The sequence below is a fragment of the Python bivittatus genome, unplaced genomic scaffold (assembly GCF_059951505.1).
Source record: "Python bivittatus isolate LINGU-HERP-01145 unplaced genomic scaffold, Pbiv_v1 ctg000590_np1212, whole genome shotgun sequence".
In the NCBI taxonomy this organism is placed as follows: Eukaryota; Metazoa; Chordata; class Lepidosauria; order Squamata; family Pythonidae; genus Python; species Python bivittatus.
In genome coordinates this window covers 4,819,257-4,834,562 of record NW_028277086.1, presented here as the reverse complement: position 1 = coordinate 4,834,562, position 15,306 = coordinate 4,819,257, and the positions used below count along the sequence as shown (strand labels likewise).

Genomic DNA, 15,306 nt, shown 5'->3' with positions numbered 1-15,306 from the left:
TCTCCACTTAAAACGAAGGCCTAAGGAATGCAAGTACATACAAACCAGCAATCTTCAAAATGGTCCATAACCCGAGGTCCACCAAGTAGCCTGCTGCAGCCTCAGCCCCCTCATAGCTCAAGCCTCACCTCTGCTTGCCAGCTAGTCGGCTAGCTTGCAAAAATGGACCAGTGGCTGAAAACTAATTTACAGAAGCATGCAAAGGATAAACAAGCGGTCACGGGAGTGCTGACTTCAGAAAAGAATGGGCAGGCCTTGCGAGCATTTACTGACTCTGGATCTTTATGTGCTGGGCTAAGAGAAACTATGACCATGCACGAGCCACTGTTCCTAGTGCAAACTGGAAATGCAAAGATGAATACTTAGAAGGAGAGATTCAGTTTCCCAAGCAACCTAGTACTCCCATTTCTTAACTATCAATTCATTTCTTAACTATCAAGAGTCACCCTCTGGGAGAGATGGGCAGCATACAAATTTAATAAACAAACAAACTCACACAAAGAGTTGTTGTGGTTGTGCTATTATTATTGTTGGTCACACAGTCAGCCAGATGTTTAGACTGGATTTGGCATTTTTATCCACCTATCGAGTCCTTCCCAAGGACGACGACGACCACCACCACCACCACCATTGCAAGTGGTAAGTAAATAATTAATTTTGGGCATTTCTGGGTGCAATGTTTAAAAAGGCCTTTAAAAATGGAAAGGCATACACAAATGAAGCATCACAGAAGAGGAACTCCTGCACTCCTAAAATCAAAAACGGAGGGAGCACGTGTTGGGTTCATTGGGTGGTTCCGGCATTTTCCAAATGTTAAGTTAGTGGCCTACAATGGTGGAACCATTGAGAAACAGTGCTGTAGATAGGCTAACCAACTGTTTGTAACCTGGATGGAATTTTTCTTTTCCTGTGCTGTTACTTGAATAAGGAAATGTTTCTTGAGGGGAGAAGATAAAGGGGTTTTTCCAAAAAGGCCCAATGAAGCAATATAGCAACAGACTGACCTTACACCTTCTGTTTAGATCAGTGTTCCTCAACTTCAGCAACCTTGAGATGTGTGGACTTCAGTTCCCAGAATTCCCCAGCCAGCCCAACAACTTTAAGATGTGTGGACTTCAACTCCCAGAATTCGCCAGCCATGCTGAAGTCCACACATCTTAAAATTGTTGGGCTGGCTGGGGAATTCTAGGAACTGAAGTCCACACATCTCAAAGTGGTTGAGGTCGAGAAACACGGGTTTAGATAAATCTTGCCCTGCTTTAGCTCCTTCCCTTGGGCTCAGAAAGCTCTTGTGCCTTTTGTACGATCATCCTGCTCCATGGAGCACTCAGGGACACCAAATTAGTCCTCGGACGCTTCTGCCATCGCATTTTGATGCAAACAAGACCCTCCTGCTCATTGTTCGCTGGAGCTTTGTGGTAACTTTTCTTGAATTACAGATCAATATTAACTTTAGCAGGGCATTAATTCCCATAGGCAAAATAAACAAGCACTCCGCCAGGAAAAAGAATGCCTTCAAGAAAAGCCAGTGGCATTTTCTGCCAAGGTGCATAGAAGCCAAACATAGACTCTTTCTCAGGAGTTGGCATGCACATTTTAAAGGAGTTTCTTACAGGCTGGCCGGCGTTTTTTTAAAAAATTCTGGTAAGGCTGTTGTTGGTACTCAAGTTGGAGCGACATTGGCATTTTTTCAAGATATATTTATTGATGATGGGACATCCTATGATAGGATGTCCCATCATCAATAAATAGGATGTCCCATCATCAATAAATAGGATGTCCCATCATCAATAAATATATCTTGAAAAAATCAAATCGCCATTAGTTTGAGCTAACCCAAGTACTATGAGCATTAACTGGTACCAGTTACATGCCCATCATCAGCAATCTGGTGTGTCTTTGTGAGCCTCTGGTCTACAAAGCAAAGTTGGATTTCTTGAGGCACGACTGTCTCCTTCACCTTCACAAAAGAGGCACATACTCCGATGAAGGAGTTACATTTCAGAAGCCCCAGTTTGGGTGAATAAGATTTCTAGAGAGGCTACTGTTCCCAGTGAAGTTTCCAGCCCTTTCTCCAAGGCCTAAGCTAGAATGACACTGGAGGAGGTAAGTTACAGCATTTTCAAACAAAGCAGGGCCAAGCTTCTGGAATTCTTTCTGACCTCTTTACCAGCAGTGGTGGCCGTAAAAGGAATTTCTATTTCCTTCTGTGCAGTGAAGCAACGTAGCATCTCTGCATGGGCGCTTCTGCTCTTCCTTCATGCTGCATCTGCTGTGTTTGTTGTGTTTTTCTATTGTTCTTTGTTTTCAAATGTTTTTAACAATTTGTAAACTGCCCAGAGTCATTGGGAGTCAGGTGGCATATCAGTTTAATAAATTATTATTACAGGTAGTCCTCATTTAGTGAATGCCTTGTTTAATGACTGTTCAGAGTTTCGATGGTGATGAAAAAGGGACCTTGCAACCAATCCTCACATTTATGACCTTCGCAGGTCTGGAAAGCAAAGGAAAGCTGAAGTCAGATCATAAGCACAGTTGTGGCTTCACTTAGCAACTGCTTCGCTTAATGACTGAGTTGCTGGTCCCAATTGTGGTCGCTAAGCAACGACTACCTGTACTATTATTATTGTTGTGTGCACATCTCCATCCCCCCCCAGGACTAATCAGGTTGTGTGCATATGTTTTGCTTGTGAATGCACGTCTCTTCCTGAGGATCTAACCAGGTTGTGTGCATTTGTGGCTATGGTTCCTTGTGCTGGGTCTATGTATCTGCATGTATATGTCCACTAAGATACATAAACTGAGCTGTGCATGCGCCATCAAGATCATGTGACCAGGAAGGAGGGAGCATTAGAATGGAGGAGACATCGCATTCTGAGCCATTGTCCAACACTGCCAGTACTGGGGAGACTTTCTGGATTTTTCTTCTCTGCATTCCCTGGCCAAATCTGGCCCTTTGGGGACTCTTTTTTGCAATTTCCTTTTCCACACTAAATTCGGTCCCTTTGGTTTTTTGAGAGTTATCCTGCGGATGGAGAGACAGAATCTCAAGTCCCTTTACGCAATTTCCTTCCAACACTGCTCTGAGTTGGAAAAAATAAAAACAGGAATTGCTCAAGTTTGCATAAGAAATACAGAGTGCCCGATACAGATGTTCTGGGGGCAGAATTTTAACTGCTGGAATTCAGACCTTGATGTTTCGCAGTGGGGACTCTGAATCTAAACCAGCCATCCCCAAGAACTGGAGGAACTAATATCCCAACCCATAATCAAAGCTGATCTCACTGTAGGGAGCTAAAAATCTAAGTGACCAGAAATAATGCAATTATTATGTTCTCCCCACAAGTTTTTGAGCTACCACCCAGGGGAAAGAAAGCTTGGTGTTATGCAACCTGGGACGCCTTTGGGGGCTAGGAATTTCCTTCTCCCGCTGCAAAATAACGTTTTCCAGATCTGCAGAAGTCTTCTTTCAGGTTGCCTCTTGAGATGATCAGAAGAGGATGCCCGGCATTCACTTAATTTGCACCTCTGGGACAAAAGCTGGGCACTAAAAGTCCTTTTCATATCTGAAAGGCTTTTCTGAACAGCTATGTCTCATGTGAAAATAATGTACCAAAGGTCTGCTAGAGGAAAACTGTAAAAATAAAATATTAGGGGAAAAAAGTGTGATGGGGAAATGCGCACAAATGTGTACTTTGTGGCAGCTTGAAAATGACAAGCTGGTGTGCAAAGGGCTACAAGTAAATTTAGGAATGGAAAAATGACCCCCCCCCCCAAAAAGAGGCAGCGACAGATGATTCGACCCCTGCTTGGTGTGATCTGTCTGGAGAGTAGTACTAGGTACCTGGGGCCAGGTACACATTCTTCAGCAGAGAACTGAGCTGTGAGAATCACAATCTTCTTCCATCCTACTCCACCCCATCTCCTCTTGGACAAAAACTGTGCCCAACACTGCTTTTAATGATTTATAATTAAAAGCAGAACAGGAGTTTGCAAGCTCTCTGCTTTTTCATGAAGATTTTGGGGTCTTCATTGTTTGTGGAGGGCTTTCAACATCAAGCCAGCTGCTGAAGTGGGAATTTTATCGGCATCAATTCATAGATTCTTCGTGAGATCACCACCAAAGGTAAAACATAAGCAGCTGGTCTTACAAGGAAGAACTTCCCAAAGCTCTTTAGACTATTTTATGGTTCCCAACGGATGTTGTATGTTAAATCAGCCAGCTTCCCCAGAAATTCCTTTTACATCTGTTTCCAGAGGGAGAGTCTCCTGGTCAGAAGAGAGCAAGTCTGTCCTGGCAAGCTTCCACTTTACTCATGACTCATTAGCATGAAGGCTATCTTAGAGGATTCAATTCAGAGTATATGCTGTGTTTGCATATAGAGATCAAGTTCTTTCTTGTTTTCCAGATCTGAATCGTGGGTCAAATAAGCCCACGGAACTTCAATCTCAATTTTGTGCCAGGAAGAGAATAGACAATTGGTTCTCTCTGCAGTTCAAATCATTTTCCCCCCCAGATGCATCACTCATAAGTCTCTTTCACTCCATTTCCCCATTAATTTGCATTTTTAAAAGGCCCACAAGAATTTGCATGCACATCTCTATTTAGATTTATGTCATTAAAGAGAAGATCCAGATTAACCTACAACGTCCGGACACAACGCACTCAAACAATTAGCCACATAAAACATAATGAAGACGTAAAACAAAAATTTTCCCTGATCCTTTGTTATGATGATCCATAGGGAAATAACGTCCATCAATTTTAAATTTACTCTACAACTTTTATGTCTTGCTGGTGGGCCAGGTGACTACTCCCCCATTCTTGTTGACTTAGTTACCCCTTTACAAATATCCTTCCTTCTTCTACTGAGACAGGGAACATGTCTCATGTCCAACACACAGCTCAAACCCTCCTCTCTGCATGCTGAAGATGTTCTCAATACTCCTGAAGTCATGGAAGGGAAGAAACTGAATTGTCCCCTGCCTCTATTCTCCAGCAGAACACATCACCTTGTGCCTTACGTAAGCCGCTCTAAGCAGAGGAAAGATGTTTCAACTCCCTTATAATAATCAGTTTGTTTCATTCATGATGCTTGATTTGCTGGGCTGCTTCAACCAAGTGAGGAAAAGCAGACACTTACCATCACTTTAATGCCATCCTTTTCCAGTGGAGTCTTGTCATATGTTATTTCACACACTCTCACAACTGTGGTTGCCCCATATTTCTTCAGGTCCTGTGCAGGAAAAAGGGGAAACAAGAGGAAAATATTTGAGATTTGAGTGCAGCCATGGCAATTCTCTTGGCTTTACATTTCTCGAGTAACTGAAAATTACTCTTTACACACAATGATGTTGATGGCTCATATACATATATAAAGGCAGAATTAAAAACCAACGTGCAGTTTCGCTTTGACAGTTTGCACCCTGACAATGTAGGCTTGGGGGTGCCCTGCATTTACTGGAGTCCCTCTGGACGAGACAGACCTTGGGGCTATTTTTGGTAGCTAAGGGCTGCTCTGAATTCTTTTTAATGGCCAAAACATGGTGAGGATGCAATGTGGGTGGGGAACTTCATCATAGGGGAGGGACCATGGCCAATGCTCTCATGTTCCCTGGGTGAGAAGAATCTTGTTTTTAAACATCTAATGCTTAGTTTAGAACTTACACAATACTTTTCTTGGACTTCTCATCTTGAAATGTCCAAAAGCAGTTGCTGTCAGATTCTTAGCACTCATAGTCAGAAGAAACTTGGGGATTTGAAGGTGCTGAACGTGCCCTAGGTCAATATCTGAGTCTCCAAAATGTGTAAGGTGGGTGAAGTTAGGATAGTTCAAGTGTCTATCAAGATTGGTTTTCCATGCTTGCAGCCAATTTTTGGAAGCTCACAAATAGTTTAAAACAATGCTACTAACCAGCCCCCCAACCAGTAGTCAGAACATTGTTGTCCCTGATACTGGAAGTACTGTGACTACTTTGCTGAAGCTAAGTAGGTCTGTGTACCATCTAGGAATCTCACTACTCTTGAGCTCCAAGGCAGAAAAACGTGAGAGAAATTCTGAGTGGGTAATATGAAATTATAAGAAGCAATATTTGAGTCAGAGGCATTTGCAGGTCACCTTTTTATCACTCAGCTGCATCATCTACGTACAGAAGGGCAGCTGGCAAACAGCTAGCTGCTTTAAAGCACTTCAAACAGGTGCTACACCTTTTTCAAATTATTTATGAAGATCTTCACAGCCCTGAAAGTCACGTAACGTTTTAACTGATTTCCTCCAATGACAAGAAGTCATCTGCTAAGGCTACGTGGAGAATTAAATGTGGCATTTACCCTTCGGAGGTCTGGCTAAATCCCTCCTCTTAAAACTAGCCTTTTAGTGCCATTATGACTTGACGCATCTGCCTCTATTCAAATCCCTGACCATCTTTTACATTTTGGGGGGCGGGATGTTAAAGTACAGATGTTGGGATGCTGACGGCTGCCCTTTGAGACAAGACTGATTCCGGGGGATTACAATCATTGCAGGTTAGAAACGAGGAAGCTGTTCAGGTAACTAAGCAGAGATCCAGGATGAAGAACCCCTTGTCAGCACTAAGACAAACCCACAAGGGTAAACACGGTAGATTAAGACAAGTGCCGATACAGAACATCCAGCGTGGGTGGATGGGAATATTGATAATGGGACAAAATGGTTCCTTTGCTGCTACTTCAAGTGAACATTTATTCCAGCCAGCAAAAGGCAACCATCTTTTGCTGATCCTTCCAAGAGTAAACAAGGGCATTTATTTTTAATCCCCGTAGGTATGCAACAATTTCAGCTAGTTGCCCGTGTAACCAGAGCAACATCTGCGGACAACAGAGCCTATTGGAGGGAAGGAAGGGGAAGGTACAGCTATAAACAGCACCCTGGCCAGGAGCCAGGTATTAAAGCAAAAACTGTACATATCTATGCACTCTGCCCAGGCCAAAACACAAGAGAGTATGAGAAGGGGAACAGAAGCAGCCAGAAGAAGGGCGTCAAAACACATGAAGAAATACGTAATTTGGTCTAAATCCACTTGGAAAAGAAGAAGAAGAAACCACCAACCACCTGGTCTCATTTACAGGTGATCAAGCTACACCCAAACTTGTCTGAACAAGCTCAGTCAGCAGGGGAAAAAACTGCAACCATTCCCAAGATATAGTTAGAACCCTTGCTTTGAAACGGCCCTAGAATTTAAAGTAGGATCCGCGTAAAGCTTTCTCAAGTCAGAAGGCTTCAAAACGTTTCTTGAAGATATTGACAGCTCTCTCTGGTTTGCTGCTTAGGTACTCCATCTGGAAATGGTTTCCAAGATGAGGAAGGTACAAAGAAGGGATAAATGGCAAAAAAGTTACAGATATAGCCCCATCTATATGCAACAAGGTCATTTTAGATACTGAGATAATCTCCACAGAAAGAAACACTAGTTATGTCTTAGAAGTGAGGTTACTTATAGTTAACCTTCTCAAGCTTAATTCTTCCTGATTACACAGGATGTGTTTTCTTGGCAACCATACAGGAAGATTTGCTACTATCTTCTTCTAGGATGCTGACTTCCCAACATTGACTAGCCTACAACATTGTGATATTCTTCTGATGGTCTCCCATCAAAATGCTAACCAGGCTAGAACCTACTTTGTTTTGAAGCCTGACAAGTTCAAGCAGCTGTGTGACCTTATTTACATCTAGCAGTGAGAGGTTACTCAACACAGCTTACCTCAATGAAAGTGTTCAGTGTGGCATTGGTTGGGTTGTGGGTTATCAGAAACCTCATATTCTTGTAGCACACTTCCACAGGTGCAGGCCTGTTCATGCGGGCCATGGTGGAGACAAAACAAGATTGACTGGAGGGGCTGGGTCAAAAAAACAAAACCACCTCCCGAGAAAAAATGAATTGCAAAGCGAAAGGAGAACAAAGTTATGAGAGTTCGACAAGACTTTCTTTCCCCTCAATCAATACAAACGTTGTGCAAATAGAGTAATGTTGGATTCTCTAAATCCTCCAATTAGAAAAAAGAACCCTGTGCTTGATGCTGAGTAATACTTTTTTCTCTTTTAAAAAAAATCCGTAGTGTGCATTTTAAGTAGTCGTCCTTCAGTGTCGCCCAGCTTCCCTTCTTCGTTCTCGTCTTGTTAGAAAGGCCTCTGCATTCAGCGAAACCGCTGGTGTTCCTCTTGGGCTGTCACGTTACCCCATCTGGATATGTAAAATATTTGGGGGCAGTGATGGGAGCCCGGGGCTGCTCAGGATGGGGCAACTGCCAGCAGAAGTTTTCCTTTGACTTCAATAGCCATCCACAGGATATCTGAATGGTGAAGCCCAAGGGGTCTGGGCCAGGTTTGGGCAGGGCACTGTCCTCTCTCAACGGGTGGAATGTTGCGCGTGGCAGTGCTCAAAGGTGCGCCCAGGCCCCTCCATAAATCCACAGCCGATCAGCATGCAGGACAATCTGAAAAAGCAAAGGGGACACTTTGATCAGACTGAGAATTCCACCCAAGGTTTCTAGGTTGCAAAACTTAGCAGAAGGTGGAATTACAGAGTTATATGCATCTAGGATATCTTTCCCAACCTGCTGACCCTGGATGGGTTAAGCCTGTAAACCTACAAATCCCAGAAGTCATGGCCAGCATTCTGGTGGCTGCTCTCCCCAAATATCTGGAGACCATCAGGCTTGGGAAGAATGATCCAGGTACACTGGTTGTCTCTGGCTGCTTTGCTTATTCCAGAATAATCCTTCAGCTCAGTATAAGATCTTTGGAAAGACTTTAGTCACCTGGATATGCAGCATGGAACAGCGAACAATGGACTATCCTCACTTTTCTCTTTTAGCTAGGAGATGGGAACCCAAAAGGCTGACCTCACTAGCTTGAACTGATCCAGACAGTTCTACTGTCACAGTATGGGGCACATGAGGTCATAATAGAGAACAGGGAAGGGGGCAACCTCCCTCTAACCAATCAAGGCTCACCCAGTCTGTGAGAAAACCAATGTAACTCAAGGAACGTGCAACCAAAGGGGTCCAAGGGCCTAGAAGGAGGAGTGGAGGTAAGGTTACCTTTTTAAAAGTCTGCTGGTCTCAGTACTCTAATTTGGCTGTGTGAATTAAAGCTGCAGCATGCCAGGTCGCAGAGGAGCATCAGAAGCTACTTTAGATAAAATCAGCCCACTTTCTTCTCTAGGACCTCAGGCACCTTTTTTCACACTACTTGCTAACCCGTCTTCTCAGCTAGAATGTACAACTGCGCCACAGATTCAAAAGTAACAGATGCTGAACTTAAGTGCTGGAAAATTACCAGCACTTGCCCTGCAAAGAATTATGGAAAGGCCACCGTGCCCCCATATTTCTAGTTTGCAGCAAATCTGACATTACGTTTCTGCCAAAGGCATTCATGCAATTGTAGTGGTAAACCAGGAACATAGCTAAGGCTGTTATTCCTTACGTAGCTTTGATGGAAGCACAACCAGCTTTTGAGAAAACAGATTCAGGCAGTTTCTCTATAGTATATTCTACGTTTTGGGCAAGTCAGCCTCTATTTAAATTAAACAGGCAAAATCACGTGTACTACAACTGGTAAAATTATGTGTACCGTGTCCCTGAAACTTCTGCCTCCTGTGCTATTTCAAACCAGTAGATGGAGAAAGCAAATACTTATGCATTTTCTGTAAATAACTGCATTCACACCTTCCAGCTCCCCTCCGCCTTTTGGGTGAGAAAGGTCAATTTCAACTTGAATCTCAAATCTGTAAGCAACGTTCTGCTTTAGGTGATTCATCTCTCAAAATTCTGTACAGCCTTGCAATATAGTGTGATATGAATAATAAACATGGCTTGGGAACTTCAGATGATAAGAAAACTTTGCTAATTGGGGCCTAGAAGTGTACGCATTAATCTCTCACTACACTAGCCTTCCCCAGCCTAGTGTCCTCCTCCAATTTCCACAATCCACAGCCAACACTGGTGGGCACCAATCTAAGAGGCTGGTGCTCATCAAGACCTGATCTGCTCAAGGTCATCTCCCTTCTCTTAGGGGGAGGGGGAGAGAGAAAAAAGAATTGTCTAAACCAGTTATGACGCAGATCTTTGCAAAAGAGAGAAGCTGCTGGTGGTAACAGCAACATTAGATGACCATCCCAAGATGATGGCTTACGTCATGAACTTTCTGGTCTCTCCTTGGACCAAAGTTCACTAGTAAGTTGGGTCATCTGGATGTACCTGTTTCCAAGGTCCTACTGAATCTGGGTTAACAAGGTACACTACAAAAATGTCCCACAGCTTTGGGTTTTGGGAGCATCAACGGCAGAAGGAACTGAGGCAGAGATGTAGATCATGGCTGAATCGTAAACCCAAAATATCTAGATGGGACTTGCCACATAGCACTTACCAAAGCTCTTCTTGTGTCTAGTTCTTGAGGAACACTACTGGCTGATAAAATCAGAGATGAAAGAAAACTCAAGTCTTCCTGAAATCCACCAGAACTAAGTTGGCCATCCCTGAATCCAGGAACAGCCTAACCTGAGCATCCTCAACACAACCCTCATCAATTTGGTGCCCTCTGTGTGTAATTCTGATGGCAATTTCTAGAAACGTTAGAACTAAACTAAAACTTCCAGAATTTATCACAGAGAATTCCAACACCTGTAATTGGGATTCATTTGGAGGGTTGAAATTCAACCCACATATATATTATTTAGTATCTTGCAGTGTGTGTGCCTAGCTAGCAACGAGAGACTACAATGCAGGTGGACAAATCTGCTCATGACGTAGAAGGCAACTTCCACTGCCGCTGGTAAACCCTGAGCACATGATCTTAATCCTGCATTATCAGTCTCTTCTCACCTGCTCTGAACCCAAGGCAGAAGGATGGCAAATGGGAGCGAGCACAAGCTCTGTAATATACTTAACAGTGCCCGGAAGAAGGATCATTAATAGGAACTCAAGGGTTCATCAATGCTACTTTGAACTTTTGGTTCTTTGATATCCTTGTGGAAGCCCATATCTAAATGTGACCAGCATCCTTCCTTCTTAGTAATGTTAACAAATACTAGTTTTCATTTCCAATTCCGTTATTTGAGAGCCACTTCTTGCTCTTTGCTCCGGGAAAGAGAAGGTCAACAGGCTTCTTAGGTTAGCTGGGTGAAAGACGGGAACAGAGAAATAGGCAGTGCCATGCAGTAGCTAAATATCTCTCTCTCCATTCCACTCCCAACTCCAGAAAATTAGGTAGTTGAGTTTCCAGAAATATGTGCACAAAAGTGAGATGTAATGCACTTCCCCACCCAGTGTGCCCCGTAGCACTGTTGAAAGTGGGGGCATTCTACAGAATTTTGTGTTTCTGAAACAGATGGCGAACCAAGATATTCCATCATCCATTATCTTTAGACAAGACCTCAAAAATGCCAAGGTGAATCTGTGTTTCCTCAGGAAGACCACAATGAAGATACAGTTCTAAGGACAGTTGTGGGGTGTTATTTTTGAGGCAAGCTTTGCCACCCAATGCATTTCCACACACTGGTAAAGAAGGCAGCTTATTTAGGAGTTAAGCATCAACTTTCATGATCAGGAAAGAGTCAAGAGAGAAAGCTCATATCTAAGGGCTGAGAAGAGCCCTCTAAAAGGGTTGTGCTATTTTGGGTACAATGCCTTCACTTGGCAAAGCAGGTATGAGATTAGAGCCGCTGACCTAGACATTGAATAACAAGATGCCGAACGTGCATGGAAGGAGAAAACCCACACCTTACCTTTATTTGTCCGGAGCTTCCCCCACAACAGATTTGAAACACCACAATGCCATTCAGTTTCTGAATAAGCAGAATGGATTGAAACTCCCTGGGTTCCAAGGAACACCGTGTCGTGGATAGACTAAACTTCTGAGGTCACCTTCACTTTGTGCCAAGGTACTTTTCCCATTTCCTCAGAGGTATCTTCCTCCTTCTGGACTCTACCTTCCTTTCAGTGCAGGAGAGATGTTCCTATTTTCTGCCGAAAGCCTGTCCGTGCGTGACAGAAGGACCGGCAAGAATATGCCTGTGTGTGCAAAGTACTGAAGCTTTCAACACACCTAAGGATCAGCCAGAGGCAAACACAGGCTTTGTATATCCCTCCTACAGAAAGATGGGTGTGCCGGGCAATCGTCATCAACAATTTCCTCTTATTTTCCACCCTAAAAGTGCCATGCTGAGAGAGACATCCGCTGATCAGAACTCTGCCGAATCAAAAAGGCTTTGGCCAACCCATGGGAGAAGCTGGCTAACCTGGGACACAGTGAGGCACAACACAGAATTTTCCTTGAAGGACCACACCGTGGACCATAAGGCAGGGCAGTCCAAAAGATGGAGGAAAGTTTTAGTTCTAGTCAAATATTTGAGGAAGTAATTGCCCCTATACAGAGTCAGATCCATCAAGGTCTATGTTGCCTTTACTTACAAATGGGGCTCTCTAGGTTTTAGGTAAGATCTTTTGTAGATCTACCTCAACATAATGGGTTCAACAAACTAACACTTCTTGCATTCAAAATCTGCGTCCCATCATTGAATTTAGGCTCCTACCCAACCGAAAAGTTAGAACAGCTGGATCACCCACTAGCTGTAGAGAAAGGCATCCATAAGGGAGCTGTGCAAACCTTATTAACCATGTTAACTTGCTAGCAATTGGCTGTCATTGTTAAGAAGAAAATAACAATTTTGATTACCAATTTTAATCACAAACTTATAGCCTCGTGGGCCTGGAGGAATGAAACCAACTCAAGAGAGCAAAGGATTCACGCAAGAAACAAAGCACCAAGTAAGAGAAAAACCTCTCGTCTACACACGTGAAATACACAGTGCATGAATAAATTGGGTGGGTGAGGAAAAGACCTCTTGAAAACTAACTTGCTAAACTTCTGGGCCAGCTCGGCCCACGGAGAAGTCTCCTATGCCGCAGTTTACCTTTTGCACGAAGAAGACAACTTCCTGGTTGGCCAAGCGCCTTCGCAGCCAGCTCTGCAGATGCTGCTGGTTCGAGTTCCCCTGAAAGAGACTGTCAAGCTAAGCTGCTGCTGTGATCTGCCCCAAAGCTCATTTTGCAATGCTTACCTTCCGCCGGGTCACAGGCTGCTAAGCGCTAGCGGCCGTGGCCTCAAATTAGAACATGTAAATAAACGCAGGAGAGGGGAGGTTTCTGCAGGCTTTCCAGCCTGAGCCGATTTGCATTCGGGGAGATGCCCGAGAGACGGAGAACGATGAAAAGAGGAAGCACAAGAAAGCCCCTTGGCCAGGACACTGACTTGGTTATTCACCTTTTCTTTTAAAGCCCACCAGCTGTTCAGCGCCAGCTTCGCCCCTACGGTGGATTCCTGTTACCGGAGCCTGCAGCGAGCACCACAGCGCAGAGGAAATATTAAATAGATGGATACAAACTGCCATTTTCAAGCATTTAGGCGCATTTTGCTCATAATGCCAACTACGCAAACTTCAGCTCCAAAATCAGAGAACTGATTTTTTCTGATGGACTGACTAGTCCTCCATATTAGATTTCTTGGGCCAGTAGCACGTTGGTACATGTGCGTACCGCATTGGGGAGGGTCACTGACTTTTCTTAAATGTCTTTATAGCTCTCTGGCAACCATATATAATGTCCTACAAAAACCCAGCCTGGCTTTGTATGGTTTGTTCATACAGCATGTTGGCTGGGTTCACACAATATCCTTATCCTGAGTTAACAAAATTGCTATGTTCAGAAATGATACGATGCCTAAACCAACCCTATGATGCTTTAACAAGATTGCCTAGGTAGACGACAGCTGGATTCCCACCAGATGGACAACTCCACCCCGTTTCAGTTCCATCTACCGTGTTGCACAAATCCAGTTCCCAAGTTATGAAACAGAGTTTATAAACCACACCACATAGTAGAACAAAACTAAATAAACCATTTTGTGGCTTAACGCCACACATTCTCTGTGCAAGCATCACTTCATCCGCTCTCCTACTCTGGGCCAAACGGGTCCTAAAAGATCATGCTTTGGCACACTGCCTTCTCTTTTACACAACTGGCCTTTTAATATAACATGTGTTAAGCTGCTGCAGCTTACAGCAAGAAGGCTTTAGCCTACAAGCCCTGAAAGATGAATAATTACTCCAAGAACACGGAATCTTACTGTTGGAAGATTCCTTGAGGTCATCTAAACCCCTCTCATGCAGGCATTCAAATCAAAGCATTCCGGGAGGAGGAGATGGATCAGCCTCCGTTTAAACACATCCAACAAAGGGACGCTTCCTATCAACCAAGCACTGGTTCCACTGCTCTTACTAATAGGTGGTTTTCTTTGTGTTTTGCACTCTGGAATGATGGAGAACAGGTCTTCTCCCTGACCTTTACTGCGTACACCTCTATGAATTCCAGGTCACTTCGTGAGCTGTATGGTCATTTTCTGGAGGTGATGCCATGATATGTTTGCTACAAGATACTTGGTTTTTAAAGTCTCTTTTTGGGGACCAAGCTGCAAGAATGCTATTTTTATTTTGGTGATCGTTTAAGTGCAAATCTTCATATCCAGGAGGAAAGCTAGCCTCTTGAGAAGGGCTAGGATCTACTTAGAAGGGAGAAGAGAAATGTAAAGCTCCTTGTCTTTGGTTTATTTATAGCCCTAAATCACATTACACAGGACTCCTTGGTCTAGAAGCCAAGATGCAGCTTCTTAGCTGAGGCTGCTTTGAAAGACATATCCTGTGCAACGTTCTCGGGCTGTTTTTCCAGCTACACGGTTTTCTCAGTAGCCACCTATCCTACATCTGCTTTTTGTTTTCAAGAGACTAACCACAGCACAGAACAGTTGGAGGTAGATTATTTCCCCTCTGCAAAAAATTCACACTAAGCCTCAAGAACAGAAAGCAGTTCTGTAGGGTTAGTCTGATTATGCGCTATAAGGGTCAACTTATTATGTGTTATTGATTAGGGCAATATTATGTGCTATTGAGTAGGGCAAATGATTATGTACTATTAGGCTCAACTCTTAGTGATCACCTAGACCAGTGTTTCTCAACCTTGGCAACTTTAAGAAGAGTGGACTTCAACTCCCAGAATTGGGAGCTGGCTGGAGAATTCTGGGAATTGAAGTCCACTCATCTTAAAGTTACCAAGGTTGAGAAAACTGACCAGGACAGACCTTCTCCAGGATGAGCTGTACTCAACCTGGCCCTTCAGGTCCGCCAACAGTGCACCAGTCATTGCTGTAACTGAGTCCATCCACTTGCTGCTGGTTCTTCCATGTTTCCCAGGATTATGAACTTATAATCATCTCA

The 15,306-nt window shown here is 43.7% G+C and overlaps 1 protein-coding gene across 3 annotated transcripts in view; it reads right to left on the bottom strand.

The window, feature by feature from the left end:
* The window catches only part of PTP4A3 (protein tyrosine phosphatase 4A3), a 91,829-nt gene that overhangs the window by 17,701 nt on the left and 58,822 nt on the right, over window positions 1–15,306 (bottom strand). Inside the window, exons 1-3 of one of the 3 annotated variants that reach the window (XM_007432702.3) lie at window positions 12,952–13,107; window positions 7,741–8,473; window positions 5,145–5,237 (exon numbers count right to left, since the gene is read on the bottom strand). In XM_007432702.3, the coding sequence (XP_007432764.1) occupies window positions 5,145–5,237; window positions 7,741–7,845 (198 nt within the window). In that variant the 5' untranslated portion in view covers window positions 7,846–8,473; window positions 12,952–13,107. Of the gene's footprint in view, window positions 1–5,144; window positions 5,238–7,740; window positions 8,474–11,763; window positions 12,060–12,951; window positions 13,108–15,306 lie in introns of those variants that run through there. The other 2 variants (XM_015888839.3, XM_088148903.1) reach the window with 2 other exon arrangements.